The sequence below is a fragment of the Zalophus californianus genome, chromosome 14, assembly GCF_009762305.2.
Source record: "Zalophus californianus isolate mZalCal1 chromosome 14, mZalCal1.pri.v2, whole genome shotgun sequence".
Taxonomy (NCBI): Eukaryota; Metazoa; Chordata; class Mammalia; order Carnivora; family Otariidae; genus Zalophus; species Zalophus californianus.
The window spans coordinates 7,273,144-7,296,986 of record NC_045608.1 but is presented as its reverse complement, the minus strand read 5'-3'; the positions used below and the strand labels follow the sequence as shown (position 1 = coordinate 7,296,986).

General features: G+C 40.9%; 1 protein-coding gene across 7 annotated transcripts in view; it reads right to left on the bottom strand.

Moving 5' to 3' along the window:
* Positions 1-7: 7 nt before the first annotated feature.
* CLIP1 (CAP-Gly domain containing linker protein 1) overlaps positions 8-23,843 on the bottom strand; it is a 118,434-nt gene continuing 94,598 nt past the window's right edge. For 4 of the 7 annotated variants that reach the window (XM_027577360.1, XM_027577362.1, XM_027577366.1 and 1 more), the window contains 7 exons: positions 11,700-11,752; positions 4,838-4,955; positions 4,607-4,757; positions 3,989-4,038; positions 3,047-3,052; positions 1,985-2,109; positions 8-1,666 (listed from right to left, as the gene is read on the bottom strand). In XM_027577360.1, coding sequence (XP_027433161.1) covers positions 1,441-1,666; positions 1,985-2,109; positions 3,047-3,052; positions 3,989-4,038; positions 4,607-4,757; positions 4,838-4,955; positions 11,700-11,752 — 729 coding nt within the window. In that variant the 3' untranslated portion in view covers positions 8-1,440. The remainder of the gene's footprint in view (positions 1,667-1,984; positions 2,110-3,046; positions 3,053-3,988; positions 4,039-4,606; positions 4,758-4,837; positions 4,956-11,699; positions 11,753-23,843) is intronic. The other 3 variants (XM_027577361.1, XM_027577363.1, XM_027577365.1) reach the window with 1 other exon arrangement.

The window sequence follows — 23,843 nt, the reverse complement described above, 5'->3', positions numbered from 1 at the left end:
AAACAAACCTGAGAATATCATCAGTTTACTACCACTGGCAAAAAAGAACCATTTATTAAAGTAGATACAGAACACTTGTTTGCTCAAATTTTAATACTGCTTTACATTCTGTTTGTGAAACACTTCCTATTTTAATATGTTTATAACTAAAAATTTCAACTCATTACAGATTTTTCACTCGTCAGACACACATTTGATAATCTTGAGGGGAAAAATACATCAAAGGCATATATACAATTATAGAAGTTCTTATTATACATGTAGCATGGAAGATACATTTATTACTTTTTACATATTCTAGAAGACATTCAAATGAAGATAAATAGACTCAAACTTGTTGATAAACTTCTGATGGTTGAGGTCCTTCATTTTATTTTTTGTGATAAGAAAATCCAAAATTATTAATGTTGAATTTCTCATCGTACATTCATCTAAAAACAGTAAAAAAACTTGTAAAGGTTGTAGATTGGTTAATTTAGGTGTTTTATAGTGGCTTATTATCTAGTTAATTGACTGCTGGGGATATCTGCTGAAGAAATAAATCTGGAGAAAATTCTCCCAGTTATTTTTATCTGCTAAAGAAAACAAAATGAAAACAGAAAAAATAGTTGCAAAGCCACGTGATGTTATATTCTGGCCTAGTCCATCATGTCTTGATGTGTTTTCTTTTTCATAAAGGTAAAAATCTGAAAAGAAATTTTTTCCCAAAATATAGATTTTTAAAAAATATATACATATAATATATAGAAGCTGAAATTATGCAAAACCAATGAACAAAACACCACAGTAGAGTGAGTAGGTGCAGCATATAGATTATAAAATGTCCCCACAGCAGTTTGGGGCTTCCCCCCCCCTTACCTGTTTCATGATTATAATCACACCCAAGTATTATCAAGCCTGAAATAAAGGCACTACTGACATCAGGTAGTGCAAAGAGCTCAGATACTTCTTTAAGAATAAAATACTTTAAATGAGTAGATGAAAATGCAAAATGGCACATTTTTCCAACTCATTCCAGTGTCAAAGCTTAACCCAAATATCTAAATATACAAACACAGCCTGGAAAAATTTTAGTGCAAATATGAAAAGTAATAGCATAATTTAAAGTTACTTAAATAAGGTATTGTGAGGGTAGGGATTGTTCTAGGAGGGTTCCCTCAGGACAGTAAATGTAATGGCATCTGGTGCAATGTCTTGTTAGAACTTTTAAAAAATCAAGACAAAATCAGAGGTGAAAACTCACCTACTAAGTATTTATTATTTTAAATTCTAAGGGGACACTAAAAGGGTGATTTAATGAAGCTCAAAATATTTTCTTAGATTTGTTGATGGGGGTCAAAAATAACGTGAGTTCTCCGGAAGTCTGCACACACGATGCTGGTGTTCCATCGCCTACATGTTAGTGCGTCTGAGAAGCCCGGCGCAGGGCTGGGGGTCCCATCAGAACGTCTCATCATCATTGCAGTGGGTGGCCCAGTGCCCGAACACCTCACAGATTTCACAGTACGGACGCTCCTCGCTCCGACTGCCATGGTGTGTGGAGTGGGGGGGGTCCTCTGACGCCTGCGCCTGGGTGGGGCAGTCCTCGGTGTCGTGGAGGTCAAAGCAGTCACATATGTCACAGAAGAGGCGAGGTTTCTTCTTGGACTGTTTCTCCTGGTCGTCACTACAAATGTTAACATGTACAATCAGAAACTCATCTCTACCAGATGAAATTCAAGAGACAGTATCACCCTCAAAGAACAAAAAATAAGCAGAATTAATTATGGCCAAGTCTGGGAGCCTCAAGTAGACGTTCTACAGTCCACATTTTAAATTTTCACATCAAACCATTTATAGGGTTACATCACTCTCTTGCCAGATTTATGGAAATCGATTTATGGCCAAGGCAATTGTTTTCTCCAATCCACTGAAGAACTTAACTTTAAAAACCTTTATTTAGGTGGAACAAAGGTTCTGATCAGTACTGCTTAATATAAAATACCTGTCGTAACTGTTTAGGTCATCCCCAGTCCCATTAAGGGCTGCTTCTGACATCATCTCCACCTTCATCTTGAGGTCTTGATTCTTCCTCTGAAGGTCCACTATTACTGAATTCAGGAAATCAATCTGATTTGTCCAGAAAAAGAAGAAACAAATGTATAGAATGTCTAAATGTACACTGGGGTATCGAGAACACCATGAAAGTACACTCTCACGCTGTGGCTACAGAATATGCTGTGCCTCACGGGGCGGGGGGGGGGGGCAGCGCACGCAACAGTGGCCATTCCTGAGCCCACATTTAAATGCTTTATATATACACACATACATACACAAAACTCTATAAAAAGCATAACCAGTCAATTGTTCCATTAAACTCTGGGACAAATCCAGAACTTTTATGCTCTGTAGATTTGAACAAGTTCAGGAAATTCCCCTCCGACCACCGCTTAACATCTACTGACTGATCCCAGTGGAACAGTCAATACACGTTACCTTCAGACAAAAATGAAGGTGTTTCAAAGAGAAGGCTCAAGCTCCCTTTCAGCTGAGGAGACAGTGACACATGGCGACAGGGCAGTGCTCAGGTACCACATGTACAAGGAACACCTGTGCCAAGATTCACTGAGCAGTGGGACAATGAGGTGACCATCAGGAGGAGACACTCGTCCTAACGTCTCCTTTCAAACCAAGGGCACTTTAAAAACAAAATGTTTTTACCCTCTTCTACATATAACAAAAAGGTCCAATTTCTCTAAATATCCACTGAATAAATCCTACTTTACAATATTAAAAATGATACATTTCACTTTTTAAAGAAATCCTGGGCCTAATTCTCTTGCCAGGGCAAGTTCTGAAACAAAGCTAGCAATCACTAGCTTCGGGATTCTCTGCAGGAGACCCCTTCCAACACTGACGGGAAGTTTCATTTTCTAAGACTTTATCCTGTTAGGAGCTACACTGCAGGAAGAAGGAAAAGCCACAAAATGGATGTAAGTATAGTGGGAAACCACACACACACACACACACACACATGTGATCACAAATTAGGAAACATAAAACAAACCATTTGCTGATTGGAAGAAAGTGTTGGCAGCGGCAGATGGAACAAACGGAAGCAGAGAAAGGGGAAAAGAAAACACCGTTAATTGAATCTATGCTTATCAGACGCACAGACGAAGCAGACAACACCATCAGGGTGAGTCAGTACACCTGCTGAATCCTTTCATGTCTTTCAAAGGAGATGTTGGATAACTAAAACAAACTGCAAACTCACTAAATTTTTCTTTATTTGAAGAGGATGGTTTTTGTACCTTTGAGTTTTGAACAGAATAAATATATCTAAAATGTCCTATTAAAATTGAAGATGGAAACTAGTTGGTCATGTGCAAGTACATTTCCAAATACAGAACAGTTTGCCTCCATATAATCCCATTTTTAAAACTAAGGCTGTTTTGATAATTTTGGCTTTGGGGAAACAGTTTTCAAGAACTCTGTCTTTTTAAGGTCAAGAGGAGCAAGGAATCTTTTGACAGAGCAATTCCACTTCTATGAGTCTGTCCTAAAGAAATACTAGTATATCTGCAAAATGATAGATGTTCAAGATAATTCATTACAACATTGTTCCTAATACACCTGAAAGATCAGAAACATCCCCGATGTCACGTCCACTGACGTGCTATACAGATACGCCACCATTTGTGTCCAAAAGGAGAGGAAAAGACAACTAGTTTTGGTTTTTATGTACATGTTTTTATATCTCTGGAAAGACTTTTTTTTTTTTTAAGGTACCAATAAGAATGATAACCTGTTTAATGACAACCTGCTCGGGAACTGAGCAGATGAGAGATGGTGTGTGGAGGGAGATTTTCTACTGTATATATTTTTAATATTTATTGTTTAGACCATACGGCCTAATATTAAAAATACATACAGTATATTGCCTCTTCAAAAGGTTAAATGATCTTTTAAAATAGTGAGTAAGCCAAACAAAAAAAAGGAGTATTACCTGACTCTCTTGGGCTCTTTCATCCTCTTCTGCCTGAGTATCAGTATTACCTTATATTTAAAAAAAAAAAAAATGGAGCAGGATTCACAACACTTGCCATCTTTTTTTCCTGGGTTACTGCAACCAACGGGCCAGTGTCAGACACGTATTTTCATGTGAAATTCCCAAATGGGCCTCTTTGGGAACAGTGCATAGGTTCCTACCGGGCATCTGGAGCCCTGAGGGATGTACACAGACGCTGGCCCTCACCCGCCCGTCTTCTCCCTCAGGGGGCTGGCTCACTGGTGCGGAGGATGCCCATCACACCCACCTGGAACCCAAAGTAGCAAAGCAAGCGATCATTTGCTCACAAAGGGACCACCTCTGCCTTCCATCATGGCAGTGCGCGGACGTCTCCTATTGCGGCCATCACTCCAGAAGGGGGCATACCAGGCACGCCCCTGTGTGGAGGACCTGTGTCATGACTAGCCCTTATCTGATTCGGTGGTTGGGAGATCCAAAGGCAGATGGGCTCGGTCAGGGGCAGCACAACAGCCTTCCAAGGACATCTCACTAGCAACAGCTCCTCTGCAGGAAGCGGCGGTGTTGGAAAGAAGCACCATGTGGCCATCACTTTACCTGAGGAGCTGCCGAGCTGCCTCCTGTTTTCTTTGAGTTGAAGCTCCAGGTTCTTTACCTGGAGTTCAAGCTTCGCCTTATCCGACTCCAGAGACTGAACGACGGAATGCAAAGACTTGGCGGAGGCGCTCTCTCCCCTGAGCACTGTGACCTGAAACGCAGCAGGTTAGCTTAGGCTCGCAGCTGGAACAAAAGCAGGAGTGGCGACGGCCCCCCCAGGTGATACTCTACCTCATTTCTCAGCTTTTCCAGCTCTGCATCCTTTTCGGTGAGTAAGGCACTAGTAATACTGATGGATTTCTGCAAGGAAGCTTTTTCTTCATCTGCGTCTTTTATTAACTTGGATTCTCTAAAAGACCAAAGAGTTAAAAAAAAAAATTCCAGAAATCAACCAAGTGAGTGGTGAGTGCACAACGGCCCTAGAACGAACACGCAATTAACTTGAGTTAACGTAAAGAAAAAAGTATTACGGGGAAGTTTTAAAGGGGCTGAGGCTATTATGCTTGCAAAATTTTACTTGAAATTTTACTCACTGTGAGGGAGAACAAGTTTACCTAGGCATAGACATGCAGAATCTGCATATCATTGTATCCATTTGAATTTAAAGAAACAAGTTAATAACTTTGGAAGACGTAGAATTAACAAAACAAAACAAGACTGTTACCCCCAAAGAATTCTTTTAAAAATCTACCCTCCCAACTGAATTGTTCTTTCTTGAATAAATTACTACCAAGCAATAACAACAATTAAAATACACACATGCAAAGCGGTTATACACGGATGTCATGCAGAGCAGTTTTATGCTGGAGGTATCGATTGGTTCTCACTAATTTCAGTAAACTTTTCGCAACTTCTGAGAATGTGTTTTTGAGATCTTATGGGCCAAAACAGTCGCAAAGGTTATTACTGCTATTCATACTGAAGGAGTATGACTTTTCATCCATAGAATCTGGAAAGGACTTTACGTTGCTCATAGAGATTAAAGGTAATTACATAAAGGCTGGAACAGAAATGTTAAAATGGATTTCCAGGTGGAGAACAAAAGTACTTGGGGGGGGGGGGGGAGTCTGGAGGGAGGACGTCAGAGCGCTTGGTTTATGTTCTCAGCCTGACTCAGCATTCGGTTGTCAGCAGAGGGAGTGGGACCAGGCCTTCATGAGAGGGAAACATTTATCCCGTAGTCAAGGGGTGGAAAAAGGAAGGGGAAGATGAAGGAAGACAGGGAGGGAGGGCAAAGACACAATTGATACAACCCAGAAGGGGAAGCTACTGTGTGCTTGTGTGTGTGTGTGTGTGTGTGTGTGTGTGTGTGCTTGTGTGTGTGTGTGTGCGTGTGTGTGTGTGTGCGCGCGCGTGTGTGTGCGCTTGTGTGTGTGTGCGTGTGTGTGTGTGCGTGTGTGTGTGTGTGCGCGCGCGTGTGTGTGCGCGCGCGCGTGTGTGTGCGCTTGTGTGTGTGTGTGCGCGCGCGCGCGTGTGTGCGCTTGTGTGTGTGTGTGCGCGCGCGCGTGTGTGTGCGCTTGTGTGTGTGTGTGCGCGTGTGTGTGTGCTTGTGTGTGTGTGCGTGTGTGTGTGCTTGTGTGTGTGTGTGCTTGTGTGTGCGCGCGCGCGTGTGTGTGTGCGTGTGTGTGTGTGTGCTTGTGTGCGTGTGTGTGTGTGCGCGCGCGTGTGTAACTTTTTGTTGTAAAAATTACATGTATTCAAAAGTGCCAAGCTCATGAAAGACAAGGAAAGACTGAGGAACTGTCACAGACTGAATAAAGGAGGCTGTGGAGGCATGACCACTGAATGCAATGTGGTTTCCTAGACTGAATCCCAGAAGAGGAAAAAGACATTAATGGAAAAACTGGGGAAATCTGAATAAAGTCTAGAGTCTAGATAAGCAAACCGAACCACCGTTGCTTTCTCAGTTTTGACAAACATACCAAGGAGTGTATGATGGGCTTATCAGGGGGCACAGGGTGAAGGGTACTCCGTGGGGACTCTCTGTGCTGCCTCGGCAACTCTTCTGCAAATCTCCATTTTAAAATAAAAAGGTTTTAAAAATTACATGCAGTGTGAAACAAGAGGGAAAGAGTCCTTGTGTATATCTATATCATCTACATCTATATCTATATAAGAGTCCCAAATATATTTTGGGAAAAACACAGACTGGGGAAAAAACGTCCTAGCTAGCCCTCAGGCCATCCAACCTACAACACTGCATTACTGTAGATGATCATCAGTGAGAGTTCAAAACTTCAACAACAAGCAGCCAAATCGCTCCTGGTTCTAGAAGAAGGAACGGTGAATGCGGAGCATGTCATGGTTCAGTCTGTTTTAGAACTGACTGGAAGAATTGGAAACTGAGGCCCAGGTTAGAAATGGCAGAATGTATGTCTGGTTAGTGAGACCCAAGATATCCGGCACACGAATTACAGAATTCTCATGATTTATGGTAAATTGAAATTCTACACAAAGATGAAAATATAAGTGTTGTATTTATCTTGTTGTGTGGCTTACACTTATACTTCAGAATAAGTAGTAAGAAAAGAATCTGAGACTTACAGAAATTTCTTCAATTCGACACCCAAGCATGATATGAACACTGGAGAGTGGATGGGTATTGGTGCTGTTAAATCACTAAGTGAACAACACCTTGCTAGGAAATAGGATCTTGTTTAGGTCAAAACAAAGCAAAGATTTTAATGGAAGGAATGGACAGGTACTTCTTCCACCTGGAAAGTAAATATCTGATGTTATCCGAAGTTATCCAAAAAATCTGGGACTCAAGTTTCAATTAAACATATTTGGTAGTTTACTCTACTGTAAAAACTATTTCAAGAGCTTTACTTGTTATAAATCCAAGTCAAATTTGAAAAATGTACTTTAAAGGACGCCTGGGTGCCTCAGTTGGTTGGGCGACTGCCTTTGGCTCAGGTCATGATCCTGGAGTCCCGGGATCAAGTCCCACATCGGGCTCCCTGCTCAGCAGGGAGTCGGCTTCTCCCTCTGACCCTCTTCCCTCTCATGCTCTCTATCTCCCATTCTCTCTCTCAAATAGATAAATAAAATCTTTAAAAAAAAAAAAGAAAAATGTAGTTTTAATGTTTTTACTGAAAAATACCAGGATTTGGGGATTACTGAACAGAGTTAAGTTCTTCTATAATCAGAACTCTAGGTAGCCAAAATCGCATAGGGTCTTTGTGTTAGGGAGGGAGAGACCACCAGCTGGCAGAAGAAGGTACAGGAACCGCTGTCTGCTTATCGCATACACAACCCCTAAGAGAGGCTGCCTTCTAAGAAGATGGCAAGCAGAACGTTTCTTGTACAAGTTATCAAAAGACACAAGATTAAGAAAGGGATCTGCCTTGTGATTTATATACCAAATGACAGGACAAATAGCCTTTGGCAGCTCATCTTTGTGGCAGATCTTCATTGCTGGCTTCTGAGGCTATTTCTAAACCCTAATCCCATTGTGCGAACCAAGAGGGACTAATTTAAACCACTTACCCACTTACGCTAACATTCCTGACATCTGAGTCACCAACCACACTGCCAGGGGGCCTCTGTTACCTTGAAACCATGCTAGCCAGAGTGACTTGTGTTACTCAAAGTATCAAGAAGTGGGGGGTGGGGGGGGCTGGATGGCTCAGTCGGTTCAACGGCTGCCTTCGGCTTGGGTCATGACCCCAGGGTCCTGGGATGGAGCCCCACATCGGGCTCCTTGCTCCGTGGGGAGCCTGCTTCTCCCTCTCCCTCTGCCTGCCGCTCCCTGTGCTTGCGCGCTCTATCTCTCTGTGTCCAGTAAATAAATAAAAAATCTTAAAAAAAAAAAAAAGTATCAAGAAGGGAAGATAAACATGATACGAAAGAACAGCTATGGGGGCCAGAAATCTTTCCCCCCAGGGGAACATATTTGCCAGATTCTTTCCTTACTACTTACTTAAGAAATAAATTCTAGTAATAAAGCAAATACCTTAAAGTGTTACTGGGCAAGCTTTAAAAATGCAAGATAACAAGAACCAAATATTAGAAACATGAAAAGAAATGCAGGTACAGTAAGGAGAGCTAAATTTGCGCTGAAGTTCTTTGCTGTATATAGGTATAAAAACGGCGTGTGTGTGTGTGTGTGTGTGTGTGTGTGTGTATGTGTGTGTACTGCTAAGAATATTTTACAAAACAAAAGCAAGACACAGAGGGACAAAGGCAGCCAAAAAATATATACAACAATTTGTTTTACTAAAAATATATGAAATTTATTTATTATAACGTGGATAGACTTTCTTTAGTCTTACCATTAAAGACACACAGATAGAGCAAAGGAAGCAGGAGTAGGGAAGGGAAAAGAGAGGCTGAAATGAGCATTGGTAAGTAGCGCAAGCCCGAGACAGTCAGACAGTCAGCAACCCACAGTGAGCCTAATGAGCTGAAGTAGCACAGGACCTCTTCAGACTCGGTATCTTAGACGGTATCGCCAACCAGCTTCCATTCCTGACATTTATCCTGCATTTACACTAACCGAGTGAATTCTGACTCCAAAGAGTCCACGTCTGAGATTGGGGCTCTCAAGTCCCTGCAGTGACATCACAAAGCCTAGAGAAGGGAGGGAAACCAAACATGTTCCCAATCTGCTGCAGGCTTCAGTGGACAGAGGAACCCGCTTCTCCACTTCCATCAGGCAGAGCAATTCAAGGCTGGCTCTGCTCTGTCAGCTGTCTTGGAGCCTGTTTTGGAAGAGGTCTGCCTAACTTGGAAACCCGTTTCCAAAATAATGATCACATGTTTAAGTTAGGAGAAAAACCTTTACTACATGTTGCTGCAATTCAATGTTCAGATACCAAAAGACCGTAGCAAATACAGGACAATGCTACTATTGAATGTTAAGTAGTTTGTGCCTACAGGTCAGGAATAAGTTCTGCACTTCAATATAATGACCATTTGAATGACACAATTAGATACTAACTTGACTATGTATGTTCAATGATCACTGCTCAATTAAACTCTTGACTAAGATCTCAGTTCTTGCATGAATGACTACACTGCAAATACCTTTATGATTTAAGTACTTGCCAGCCTTTTAAATTAAGAGCATATCAAATTCTTTTCAGTACTCCATGCTCAATTTACTTTAACTATTACACACACAGACCTACATATGAATCCATTATCAAACTGGCTTTTAGAGGGCATTTAAGGGCCCAAATTATTAGCTAAAATATATTTGCATTCAGATTTCAGACATAATGTTCCATAAGGATTAATTTGACAACAGAACAGTGCTAAATAGGAGAAGCTAGGTTTTTTTAAAATTTTCACTTTCAGAAAAAATTACTATCTGTATCTGCATTTACTGATATAAAGAGTAATTTTCAAGAGACAGTCTTCTAAACTTATCCAGGACTTAAAATGGGAGCAAAGTTGGTGAAGTAAGAAGTGGCCTTAACAAGCACCCAAACGTGGTCCATCCTTTTAAGCCGTGAAAAAAGTTACAGGCCTGATAACATTTTGAAAGGCATGTAATTTAAAGTCACATGGTAAAGACTAAAGAAGCATAGCAGCTTTACTCTATTAAAAAAACAAAAAAGATTTAAGAGTAACAATAAATAAATAAATGTACAGTGAGAAAAAAGCCAGCATAAAAATCTGAAGCCCTCGGTCTTAGGCCTGCATCTGAGTTCTTGGCCAAGTTGCCTAACATTTTGGGCTTTCGTTTCATCGTTTGTAAATGCAAGCCCCGCCATATATTTCACTGGGTTGTTCTGAGATTGAGTGTGTGAATTATGAATACAAAGGGATAATGCCAGTACCTGCTGACTTACACCAGCCCATTTTCATATGCTCTCTCACCAGAATGTCACAGGAATAAGCCCTATTAGTTTTTTTCACACACCCCTGGTAACTGCATAGGGAGGTTCTCGTAACAGAGCCTTATCTATGTAAAAGAGCTGTGGGGGCCTGCACAGGTGCTGGGGAAGGAATGGCAGACCAGTCACCACAGCTCATGGTCGCCTGGAGAAAAGCTGGCTGGATTTGGCCGGGGGGGGGGGGGGGGGGGGGGGGTTGCTGATGAGCCATATGCGCATTCTGGTGTGAAACTTTACAGAAGAAGGAATCTAAGTATTTCTTAATTAAAAAAAGAAAGGAGGAAAGGCAGCCCGGGACTGAAGCCTGACGTCCTTTAGAATGTAGCTTGTGGATCCCACTATCTGTGGGTTGACTAAAGCCCTCAGTTCCTAAGCAACCGCCATGTTGGTGGGAGGAAACACTGTCAGAGCAAAACACGTGAGTCAGTGGTGAAACTTCCTTCTCTCTGACAAGAATAAAATCCTTTGCAAGAGCACTGAAGAATTCTTGATTGAGATATTCTTAAAGAGTTACTTTTAGTTTCATTAAGAAAAAAAAAGTGCATCCCCACTGCGCTGCCCATCTATCTACTCAGTACCGCACAGGCTGCTGTTCTGAGCAAGAGCACGCACCACGTCTGCTTGGCATGCAGCATAAAGCACAGAATTTCTCTAGACACAAACTGCACATTTTAAAAGAGCAGACAGAGCCTGTCAGGATTTAGAAGCATCAAGCTTCTAAACGGTTATTTCTCTGGGCCGGTTTATCCTTACTCAAAAGTGCTGGAAGGTTTCCATTTCAATATCATTTGATTATCATGAAAGAGTAACAAATAACAAGGCTCTTTTCTAGAAAAATAGAAACATTCAAATTCATGCTAACACATTATTATTGAAAAGTTAAAGTTTTTATATAATGCAATCAGTATTTATACGCTGATTAATTACTCTATGTAAAATTACAGCATTTTTAGCTCCTGAAAATGAGGAGGTGACAGCAGTAATAATGAGACAATCTGATCTTAGAACACTTCTGAATAAATGCAACTGAAGGAGGCTTAAAAATTAACCTATTCTTTGTCTTGGTAATTAATACTGTAACTTTTGCAAATACATTTTCATCATTTATCAGTTATGAGCACCAAACTATCACAATCCAATTCTCTGAAAAGAAGGTGGTATGTTTTCTACAAGGCACCATACGCATCATGTTCTGACGTTTTCCTAATTAAACACATACACGCAACAATAAACACAAAAAGAAAGCCTACCTCTTTTTCATTTCTAACAACTGATTATTGAGCACAGATCTCTCCTCTTCTAGCTGAAAAAAAACACACACAAAAAAGTTCAGTTCATTAGAGAAGTCCACAGAGAGACCTATTTCTCATTCCACATGTCCCATTCCCAGGCTCCGGGGCAGCTAAAGCAATGGGCCTTCCTCACTGGCGATGAAAAAAATAGTGGTTAGTACATCATGTACAGTTGTTAATTTACAAATCACTTATGACGCGAATGACTCTCCTTCCTCAGAGCAGGCTGTATCTTCAACATTCGATAAATGTTTCATTCATTTCTTAAATGAATGAGTGAAAGCTTCACTGTTAACATTCTGGCTCCTTCCTTCACCGAAATCACACAGATCAAGTGTCACTAACTCATGGGGAGGCTAGGAACAGGCTGTTTACTCCGCCTGGGCCTCATTTCATGCCTTCCACATTCCAGGCATTGGTTTCTCACCTATAAAACAAGGAAGTTAGAAGAGAATTTCCAGTAGCCCTTCAGTTCTAAAATTCTATTCTTCTACGAAGGGTGAAAAACAAAAGACTCCGTTAATTAATCCTGTGAGAGAAGACTCACCCCCACCCCCTGGTCTGTACCACACAGAGTTTATTATATTGAAATACCAATTTCAACTCACACTGTTAATAAAACTAAGGGGTGAGGGGCGCTTGGGTGGCTCAGTGCGTTAAGCGTCTGCCTTCAGCTCAGGTCATGACCCCGGGGTCCTGGGATCGAACCCCTGTCCCTCTTCTCGGGCTCCATGCTCAGTGGGGAGCCTCTTTCTCCCTCTGCTGCTCCCCCTGCTTGTGTTCTCTCCACACCCCCCAAGTAAATAAATAAAAAATCTTAAAAAAAAAAAAAAGCCAAAAATCAAAGGGGTGAGAACACTCCTTTGTGGGTTTTTTCCCCCCCAAATCAAAGAATAACACCAGACTATGGAATGGTTTCCAACAGCCCAGAATTTAAGCTACTGGCTCACTATATGTAGCTATAGTCTTATTTCCGATTTTGTATCAGTTATGCATATGCTTTGCTATGAGGTCTTCATACTATTAAAGTTCTTATACATAAACGTGTTTTGAACATAAAATTGTATTTATCACAAAATCTACTGAGACTAAACATTCAGTTTTTTCAATGTAAACTCTGCTTTCCTAGTCCACTAGAGATGTATGCTTTTGCTGCATGAGTAATTCACAAAAAATATTTAGAAATTTTTAAAGAGTGAAAGGAAGGAAAAAGGGTGGGAGACAAACCTTAAAAACTAAAATAAGAGGGAGAACATCTGGAGAGTGGGATGTGGAGATGAGAGGGGTTTTCTTTGTTTTTCCTTCATGCCCTTTTATACAGTTTATATTTATTTTATAAACAAGGAAGCTGTTTTATAATTAAGAGTAGGTACTGAGAAGTACCTACAGAGAAAATACGAATTATTAATAAACACGTGAAAAATCATTCAACACTTTAAAGAACAAGTATGCAGAGATTTTCCCTCTTTCTTGGAGGGTGCATTGTGCCTGAATTTCCATGGAACAGAAATTTGAAATACTTATGGTACGGGTTTCTTTATAAGAGACGTTTTTTCCTTCTTCTCCTTCAGGACCCAATCCAGGTTGACAAGTTCATTTCCTAGTTACGTTTCTTTAATCTAATTCCTCACTGTTTCCTTATTTTTTGTGACCTTGACATTTTTGAGGCACACAAGTGAACACAATGTCAATTTGGATTCATCTGATGTTTCCGTATGAATAGAGTCAGAGCACACACTTTTTGGCAGGAACACCACAGAACTGATCCTGCGTTGTCCTCAATAGGGATCAAAGGGCACACAATGTTTTTTGATAAGGGTAACTTTGATCACTTGGTTGAGGAAGTATCTTCCATGTTTCTCCACTGTAAAGATACTATTTTTCTTTGTAATTAATACGTATTTTGTGAAGAGATACTCTGAAGTATAAGCATAAATGTAAACATCCTGCTCCTCAGCAAAATGTCAATCCATTTCTTTTAGCACCAACTGATGAGTCTTCCCTAAATAAAATACTACCATCATGGTTACCCAATAGTGATTTTCTAATTCCATCATTTCACCTATTTATTAGTTATCATTTCACTGTAAGAAAGGGCCTTCGTTTTTCCTCCATTTATTTATATCTACCTGTTTCCATGATACACCATGGTTTCTAATGTTCATCAATAGGCTATACTCCATAACTATATTTCTTTTGATATTCAAATTATCTCAGATTTGGCCAGTGGGAGCCCCTTCAACATGATTATGATGTGCTTTTGACTAATCTCCAATATTCTTTAAGTACTCCCTTGCTTCCTGGTATACAAGATATTCCAGGTTCATCTTGTACTCTCTCTGTCCCAGCCCTGGAATCAGCCATTTCTCTAAGAATCTTTTAAATGCAGAAGTACACTTAAAAAAAAAAAAAAAAAAATGCAGAAGTACACTTAAAACCAAAATCTAGGTGCTAAGTGTACTCACTAACATTAGAGTGTTGTTGCTTCTAAGCCCTGTCAGTGTACTTGATCAAAATTTAAAACTGCTGGTCTTCAAAAGATACTTTTTTTTTTAAAGATTTTATTTATTTATTTGAGAGAGAGAGAATGAGAGATAGAGAGCACGAGAGGGAAGAGGGTCAGAGGGAGAAGCAGACTCCCTGCCGAGCAGGGAGCCCGATGTGGGACTCGATCCCGGGACTCCAGGATCATGACCTGAGCCGAAGGCAGTTGCTTAACCAACTGAGCCACCCAGGTGCCCTTCAAAAGATACTCTTAAGAAAGTATAAGGACAAGCCACAGACTCGGAAAACACTTGCAAAACACAACCTGATAAAGAACCTGTATCCAGAACTTACTAACAACACTCACAACTCAATAATATGCATACAACCAAATTAAAAAATGGGAAAAGAGGGCCCCTGGGTGGCACAGTCAGTTGACAGTCTGACTCTTGGTTTCTGCTCAGGTCATGATCTCCGGGTCCTGGGATGGAGCCCTGTGTCAGGTCCATGCTCAGCACGAAATCAGCTTGGGACTCTCTCTCCCTCTGCGTCCCCCTCCCAACTCTCTCTCTAGAATAAATCTTTTTTTCAAAAATGGGCAAAAGATCTGAATAGACACTTGACCAAAGAAGAGAGATAAAAGGCCAATAAGCACATGAAAAGATGCTCAAAATCATTAGTCAACAGGGAAATGCAAATTAGAACACCTGAGATACTTGTGTTACAATTTCTAGTTTCATTCCATTGTGGTCAGAAAACATACTTCACATGATTTCAATCCTTTTAAATTCAATGAGACTATTTATGGTCTATTCTGGAGAATGTTCCATGTGCACCTGAGAAGAATGCATATTCTGCTCCTGTTGGGTGGAGCGCTCTACAGATTACTGTTAGGCCTAGCTGATTCATAGTGTTATTGAAGTCTGTATCTCCTGTTGATCTTCTCTCTAGTTGTTCTATTAGTGAAATAGGGTATTGAAGTTTGAAGTCTCCAACTATTATTGTTGAATTGTCTATTTTTTTTTCTTAGGGTTTTAAAGATTTTTATTTATTTACTTGAGAGAGTGAGAGAGAGTACAAGGAGGGGCAGAGGGAGAGGGAGAAGCAGGCTCCCTGCTAAGGAGGGAGCCCGACTGGGGACTCAATCCCACGACCAGAGCTGAAGGCAGATGCCTAACTGACTGAGCCACCCAGGTGCCCTATTTCTTCAATTCTATCAATTTTTGCTTTGCATATTTTGGGCCTCTATTATTAGGTACATATACATTTATAATTGTTATATTTTCTTAATTTTTTATCACTATAAAATGTCTTTCTCTGTCTCTAGTAACAATTTTTGTTTTAAAAGCCTATTTGGTCTGATATTAGTATAGCCACTCCAACTCGCTTTTGGTTACTACTGGCAGGGAATATCTTATTCCATCCTTTTACTTTGAGCCCATTTGTGTCTCTGAATCTAAGCTGTGTCTCTTACAAACAGCATACACTTAGATCATCGTTAAAAAAAATTCATTCTGGGGCGCCTGGGTGGCTCAGTTGGTTAAGCGACTGCCTTCGGCTCAGGTCATGATCCTGGAGTCCCGGGATCGAGTCCCGCATCGGGCTCCCTGTTCAGTGGGGAGTCTGCTTCTCCCTCTGACCCTCTTCCCTCTCATGCTCTCTATCTCTCATTCTCTCTCTCTCAAATAAATAAATAAAATCTTTAAAAAAAAAAAATTCATTCTGGGGCGCCTGGGTGGCTCAGTCGTTAAGCGTCTGCCTTCAGCTCAGGTCATGATCCCAGGGTCCTGGGATCAAGCCCCGCATCAGGCTCCCTGCTCCGTGGGAAGCCTGCTTCTCCCTCTCCCACTCCCCCTGCTTGTGTTCCCTCTCTCGCTGTGTCTCGCTCTGTCAAATAAATAAAATCTTTAAAAAAGAAAAACTGAACAGAAAGTATAGACATTTCTCATACACTCCCTGTCCCCCACACATACACAATCTCCTACACTATTAACATCCCACTAAATCTACATTGACACATAATTATCACCCAAAGTTCATAGTTTACTTTAGCTTCGCTCTTGATGGTGTACATTCTAGGAGTTTTGGTGAATGTATAAAGACATGTATCCACCACTGCAGGATAACCAAAATAGTGTCACTGCCCTAAAAATCCTTGGTCCTCTCCCTAGTCATCGTTCCTTCCCCTCTTTACCCCTCCCACAACCACTATCTTCTTCTTGTCTCCACAGTTTTGCCTTTTCCAGAATGTTGCATCTTTGGAACCATACGATATGTAGCCTTTTCAAATTGGCTTCTTTCACTTAGTAATATGCATTTAACATTCCTCCATGTGGTTTCATGGCATGATGGGCCATTTCTTTTTGGTGCTGAATAATATTCCATCATCTGGATGACCACAGTTTATTCCCTCACCTACTGAGGGACATCTTGGTTGTTTCCAAGTTTTTGGCAACTGTGAATAAATCTGCTATAAACACCCATGCACAGGCTTTTGTGTGGATTTAAGTTTTTAGTTCATCTGGGTAAATACCAAGGAGCACAACTGCTGGATCTTATGGTAAGAGTATGTTTAGTTTTGTTAGAAACTGCTGAACTGTGTCCCAAAGCAGCTGTACCATTCTGCATTGCCACCAGCAATGAATAAGAGTGCCTATTCCTCCACAATTTCACCAGCATTTGTGTTGCCAAATGTTTTAGATTTTGGCCATTCTGAGAGTTGTATCATATTATCACATTGTTAATTTACAATTCCCCAATGACATGATGTTCAGCTACTTTTCATATGCTAATTGCCATCCACATACCTTCTTTGGTGAGATGTCTATTCAGGACTTTGGCTATTTTGTAATTGGGTTATTGATTTTCTTATTGTTGAGTTTTAAAAGTGCTTTGTATATTTCGAGTAACAGATGTATCCACAATCCTGTGGCTTGTCTTATTCTCTTTTCACACTCTTTCACAGAGCAAAAGTTTTTAATTTTAATAAAGTTCAGCTTATCAATTCTTCTTTGTGGATCATGTCTTTGGTGGTCTTGTTCCTAAAAAGTCACCACTGTACTCTAGGTCATTTAGGTTTTCCCTGGTCTTATTTCCCAGGAGTTTTATAGTTGTGCATTTTACATGTAGGCTTATGATCCATTTCAATGCAGTTTTCATAAAGGATGTAATATTTGTGTCTAGATTCACTTTTTTGCATGTGGATGTCCACTTGTTACAGGACTATCTCTCGAAAAAAAAACAATCTTTGCTCCATTGTATTGCCTTTCCTCCTTTGTCAAAAATCGGTTGTCTATATTTATGTAAGTCTATTTCTGAGCCCTCTGTTCCACTGCTCTATTATTTTCTCAATCCCACACTGTATTGACTACTATATCTTTATACTAAGTCTTGAAGTCAGGTCGTGTCAATCCTTCAACTGTGTCGCTCTTCAATATTCAGTTGTCTATTTGGGGTCTTTCACCTCTTCATATAAACTACAGAATCAGTTCTCAATAGCCACAAAATAACTTGCTAGGATTTTGACTGAAATTTCATTAAATCTATAGGTCACGTTGGAAGAGCCAACATCTTTTTTTTAAGATTTTATTTATTTGACAGAGAAAGAGAGAGAGAGATATCACAAGCAGGGGGAGGGGCAGAGGGGGAAGCAGACTCCTCACTGAGCAGGGAGCCCAATGCGGGGCTGGATCCCAGGACCCTGAAGGATCATGACCTGAGCCAAAGGTAGATGCTTAACCGACTGAGCCACCATCTTGACAATACTGAGTCTTTCTATCCATGCACATCTATCCATACTGAGTTTCCATTTATTTAGTTCTTCTTTGATTTTGTTCATCACAGTTTTGTAGTTTTTCCTCAGAAGCTGTACACATTTTGTTAAATTTACCTAAGTATTTCATTTTGGGGGGTGTTTATATAAATCGTATTATGTTTTCAATTTCAAATTCCACTTGTTCATTTCTGGTATATTAAACAGAGATTTGACTTTTGTGTATTAAACCTCGTATCCTGAAAATCTGTTGCAACCACTATATGTTTGTATTTTCAAATACACATACACATAGGTATGATCATTCTTTGTCAAGAATGCTGTTGATTGTGTGGCCATAGGGCGGGGGACTGTGACTGAGTGAGGCCAATACATATGAAGTAGCTCTTTACACAGTGCATGCACACGTCAACTTAGTCTCTAACTTTTATTCCTGGTTGCTTTCTTCCACTTTCTTTCCACTCTATTACCTCATGTATTGTTAATCATACTCTTTCTGTAATTTGTCTATGCTTTTCTCCTTTTTCTTCCCTATTTTTTTTCTTGCAAATGTTTTAAACTCACATTCACTAAATAATCAAAATTAACATCACCAGTAAATGGGATAAAGCAACATCACATGCCTCTTGGAAGGATATATCAATTATCTTCCTGCTAAAAATGCATAACCATCATGATTAAACATCACACAAACCCAAAATGAAGGCTTTCATACAACATCATTGGCCTGTTCTTTAAAAAAAAAAAAAGTCAAGTCATAAAAGACAAAGGCAGAAGCACTCCAGATAAAGAAAATGAAAGAGACTTGAGTCGGTGAATGAAATGCATGATCCTGGATTGGATCTTGATCCAGATAGGGGGTGGGGACTATAAAGGACATTTAGTAGGACAACTGCCTAAACAGGAATATGGTCTGTACATTAAATAATAGTGTTAAAAATTCCTGATTTTGGTAACTGCATTGTGGTTAGGTAAAAACAAGTCCTTACAGTATGAGTATCCTGTGTTCTCTTTCTATAACTTTTTGCAAAGTTTGAAATAATTTCCAAATAAAGTTAAAACATGAGTCTGTTCTTACCTGTAGCTCCCTGAGCTGTTAGCTTAGTTGTCTATTTACTTGCATTTAGTGCTCACACCAGTACTAGTCCTTTGGCCGTAATTTCTCTTTAGCTAAATCCTGAATTTTGATTCATGACCAGATTTTATCATCAAACAGCTTACTTTCCAGAAGGACTCACAGATGCTACAGCTTCTAAGTTCTTTCATGATGTTTTTTCAGATGTTTTTCGAAAACATCTGCCTGTCTAATCTGTGTAATAACTGCCAGGATAGAACACTCCTGATTATATTTTCGGTCCCTTAGAACTTTGGGAACAGTGTGGCACAGTTTTCTGGCATTGAATGTGGCCATCGTGGGTTGGCTGGTTTTTGTTTGTTTTTGTTTTGTTTTTACCTTTTTATAAGGAATATGCCTTTTCTGCCTGGGCAGAATTCTCTATTTCTGAATTTCATTAATAACCAGTATATGTTTTGGTGTCAATTGCTTTGGACCAATATCCTCCTCCTCCACCACCACCTGCCCTGGGTTCCCTGACTGAGCTTCCATACAACCTACCACCTCCTTCCTGTATCAGACTCAGTTCCTCACTTGGGGGAAATTTCCTTATTTTATCTCCTAACATTTTCTTCTGTTGCATATGGTGAATTCCTTACTTCAGAGATGCTACTTATACTCATTAGGATTATCTGTGTCCTCCACAGCTACCATCTTTCCCCTGATGCTTCAATTATCTTTGTTTCCCTCTTTATTATGACTAGCTCAAGCCTTTCCTTCAGATGTTTAGAAATGTTCATTAGGCTCCTTTCTGTTGCTGATTTATTTAGCAGTCCTGACATGGTGCTGTTTTGGTTTTCACTCAGTTCCTTAACTCTTCACTTCTTCTGTTCCACTTGTGTCACTTTATCATCTCTTTGAACCCTTGTTTTATTTAAGTCACTAAGGTTTTTATATAACACGAAGCAATATTCCACTTTGGGTAATGCTTTCTCATGGCCTGAATCCCTCATCTCTCTTTGGATTCCTGTGTTCCTTTTTTTTCTTCTTTTGGTACAAAAGGCATTCAAGGATTCATCTTATTATGGGCAGCTCTACCTAGACCTTCTGCTTGTTCACATGTGATATAAATTCATTTTCCCTGATACCTATCTGGCTTTATCTGAGACCTTTAATCTTCATCTCCAGGGTACTATGGGAAAACTGGGCACCATCGCCTATACATTTCTGTAGCTGGAGGGCTGTAGGACAAGGCTGGAGGGGGTGATTTTAAGGGAATGTACACAATCTGTTGGAGGTCTCTTTTGTGGATTTTTCCTTTAGTGCCCACTCTGAACAAAGGTAATCCTATTCCTGCAGGAATATGTCTTCAGGCTTTAGTCTCACGCAGATACTACAAAATTGTCTTTTTCAACATCTATTCTCACCTCCTCTGCTGCCTTCCCTTCCCAGAGATGGGAATGCAGCCTCATTTATGGCTGGATGTGGTTACATGACACTATTACAGAGACAGGAATTTTCCTCTCCAAATTAAAAGACAAAACCATGTAAAGAGAGTAAAGAGAAGGCCTTTCTGTCTTTCCCCACTTGGCCCTCCCCCACTTCCTCCTGGAAAGTTTTGCAATGCCTGGAGATGCAAGAGCCCTGGTGACCAAGGGGCTGACTGTACATGCTAAGGGTAACAGCAGAGCAGAAAGAAAGGGCAGGGTTCCCTGAGGACATTCTTGAGTAGAGGACTCACCTGGACTGCCCACCTGTGGACTTATTATCATTTGCTAGGAAGCCCCCCATCCTTTTACTTAAGCCACGCTTTGTTGACTAGCTATGGAAAATGACAACCAGTAGTTCTTCCTACTGCTGGCAGAATCCTGAGATGGTCAAAGAGGGCTTCCAGCCTCAAGGATTCTTCTGTGACTTTTCTCCCCGGCTGACTATTCACCTCTTCAATTTAATTTTCCCTAAATTGGGTTTGGCAGAAGGATGGGGAGAAGCAGAGTAAAAATTCTCAGGATTTTGGGGCACCTGCGTGGCTCAGTCGGTTGAGCATTGAACTCTTGATTTTGGCTTCGGTCATGATCTCAAGGTTGTGGGATCAAGCCCTGCGTCAGGCTCTGTGCTGGCCATGGGGCCTGCTTGGGATTCTCTCTCTCCCTCTGCCCCTCCACCCCTTCTCGATCTCTCCTCTCTCTCTAAAAAAAAAAAAAAAAAAAATTTCTCAGGATTTGCTACACATTTCCTTTTCTCTTATGACTGGGAACAGTGTCAACAGAGTCAAACCACAATCACGTCCCTTTCCCTGGTTGTCAATTTTAATGTTTACAGCATGAAGCCGATTGGCTTTACTGGATTTTCCTGGAGACATTTTTTTAATAATCAGAAGAGTGTGTTCACTTCATTAGGTATTGAGGGAGAAGAATTCTGTGATCAGTTTCACTCAGCCCTATTTGCCCAGAAGTCTCCGAGCTCAGATTAAAATTACAATGGCTAATGTACACTGTTTTAAAAAATAAACTATGACAAGCTAAAAACAGTGTTGCCTTGGGGTGCCTGGCGGGCTCAGCTGGTAGAACATGCGACTCTTGATCTTGGGGTCATGAGTTAGAGCCCCATGCTGGGCAGTAGAGTTTACTTAAAAATGGTGTTCCCTTTCTAAACATTCACATCTGCGAATCCAGGCTTATTTAACATTTGCAGGCAATTATTCATAAATCAATCTAGATGGTAACCCCAATTTTTTGTAGACTGCATTTGCTGTAACCTCTATCAGAAAGAAGTGTTGATAAAGTACAGTTATTGAGATCTAATCCCTGTCTAGCTTCTACAAACCAACCGTAACCTCATTTTGCAAGTAATCAGGAAGGGGAATGGGTGGAGAAATCAACACTGTTGCCAGAGTGACAGCTCAATGTATCTGCAATCCTTACAAAGGGGAATACATGGGAGGTTTGGAAATGATGCATCAGACATTTCAAAAGTAACTATTTCAGGTGACTATTTCTATAGAAGAACTCACATTATTATGATTATTTTTAGTATTCTCTAGGACAGGAAATAATGCTCTGTATCATTTCCATTAATCTTGAAACTACATGACCCTGCCTCATTTTGCACTGTATGCTTCCACTCTCCATGGAGGGCACACGCCCCGCTCATTTGGTGATCAGGCTTCTGGCAACCACAACTCTCCATGACAAAGCTATGATACTGGAAGTAACTGAATCATGTAAAAAAGTAGAAAGAGTAGTCAAGGTTTCTGCATCCTGAGGCCCTGGCTAAAAACGAGATATGCATCTAATCACTCGCTCACTCATTCGAACCTACATACCAGGCGCTGTGCTTCCCACCATCTCACAGCCTGTGCGGGGAGAAGCAGAAGAAACAGCCACAACACAGTGCTGTGATTGTGACAGAGGATCGTGGAGACTGCTACCTGAACACAGAGCAGGAAGCAGCTAGCCCTGAGGCTGGAGGAGACGTTCCCCATGTGGGGATGGGGGGAGAAGAGCTGTCAAGGTGGACATGTGAACGGCAGCTGACCAGGTGTGGCAGAAAAACATGAGCCAACAGCGTGGACGGTGTCAAAAGAGGAAAGTCAAGAATGTAGGTGGTGGCGCCAAATGTTCACAGAGGATGGAAAGGAAGCCACGCACTTGTGCAATCACTAGGTAAGCGATGACTCAAGCAAGAGTCATATCAGTGGTGCACTAGCGGTGGCGAAAAGCAGACTGCAAGCGACTGGGAAGAAAATGGGAGGTGAAATTAAAGGCGGAAAACAGTACTCCTTTTAAAAGTTTGGAAGTAAAGAAAAGAAGATTGGGCTATAAGTGTGAACAGTATGGCAAGATTTAGAACCACTTTTAAGGGGCGCCTGGGTGGCGCAGTCAATTGAGTGTCCAACTCTTGGTTTTAGCTCAAGTCAGATCAGGATCTCAGGGTTGTGAGATGGAGCCCCATATGGGGCTCCACACTCGGCAGGGAGTCTGCCTGAGATGCTCTCTCTCCCTTTTCCTCTGCCCCTCCCCCTGCCATGCTCATGCACCCTCTAAAATAAGTAAATCTTAAAAAAAAAAAAAAAAAGGACTGCTTTTAAGAGAATGAGAAGGATTTTCCAACCCACAGAAGATCTGAAGTGGCAATCACACATTGCAGCCACTGGCAGGGATGCAGACAGACTTCGGGAGGGACGGTGACAGTCTGAATGGAGAAAGGAGACCGAAAACACTGAAAGCAGACACATAAACAAAATGTGGTACCTGCATCCAATAAATACCATTCAGCCCTGACTCCTGCTACAACACGATGAACCCTCAAAGCAAGATGATGAGTGAAAGAAGCCAGTCACAAGAGGTCATCACAAGTGATGGGAAGTGACTACTTCAACGGGGAGGGGGTCTCCTTTTGGGGTGATGAAAATGTTCTGGAACTAGACAGAGGTGACAACCGCACTGCATGATGAATGTACCAAATGCCATTATACACTGTAAAATGGCTAAAACAGTAAAGTTTGTTACATGTGTTTACACACGCGCACACACACACCCTGAAGCAGCATGAAACTGGTCAGGCCATCAGGAAGGAAAGTGAAGGTGAAAGCCAACAGTCAATGGCGATTATATAATTATAACAATCTTCATAATCGTCAGTTATCAAGAAGAGGTAAGTTATGTTAACCATGAGGCTGAACAATACAAAACTGCAAAACAAGCAATTTCATATGGTTCAATCTACTCTGTTCCTTTTTCAAAGACAGGGCACTCTGTGACAGTCTGTAAAGATTTCTGTGACTATTGAT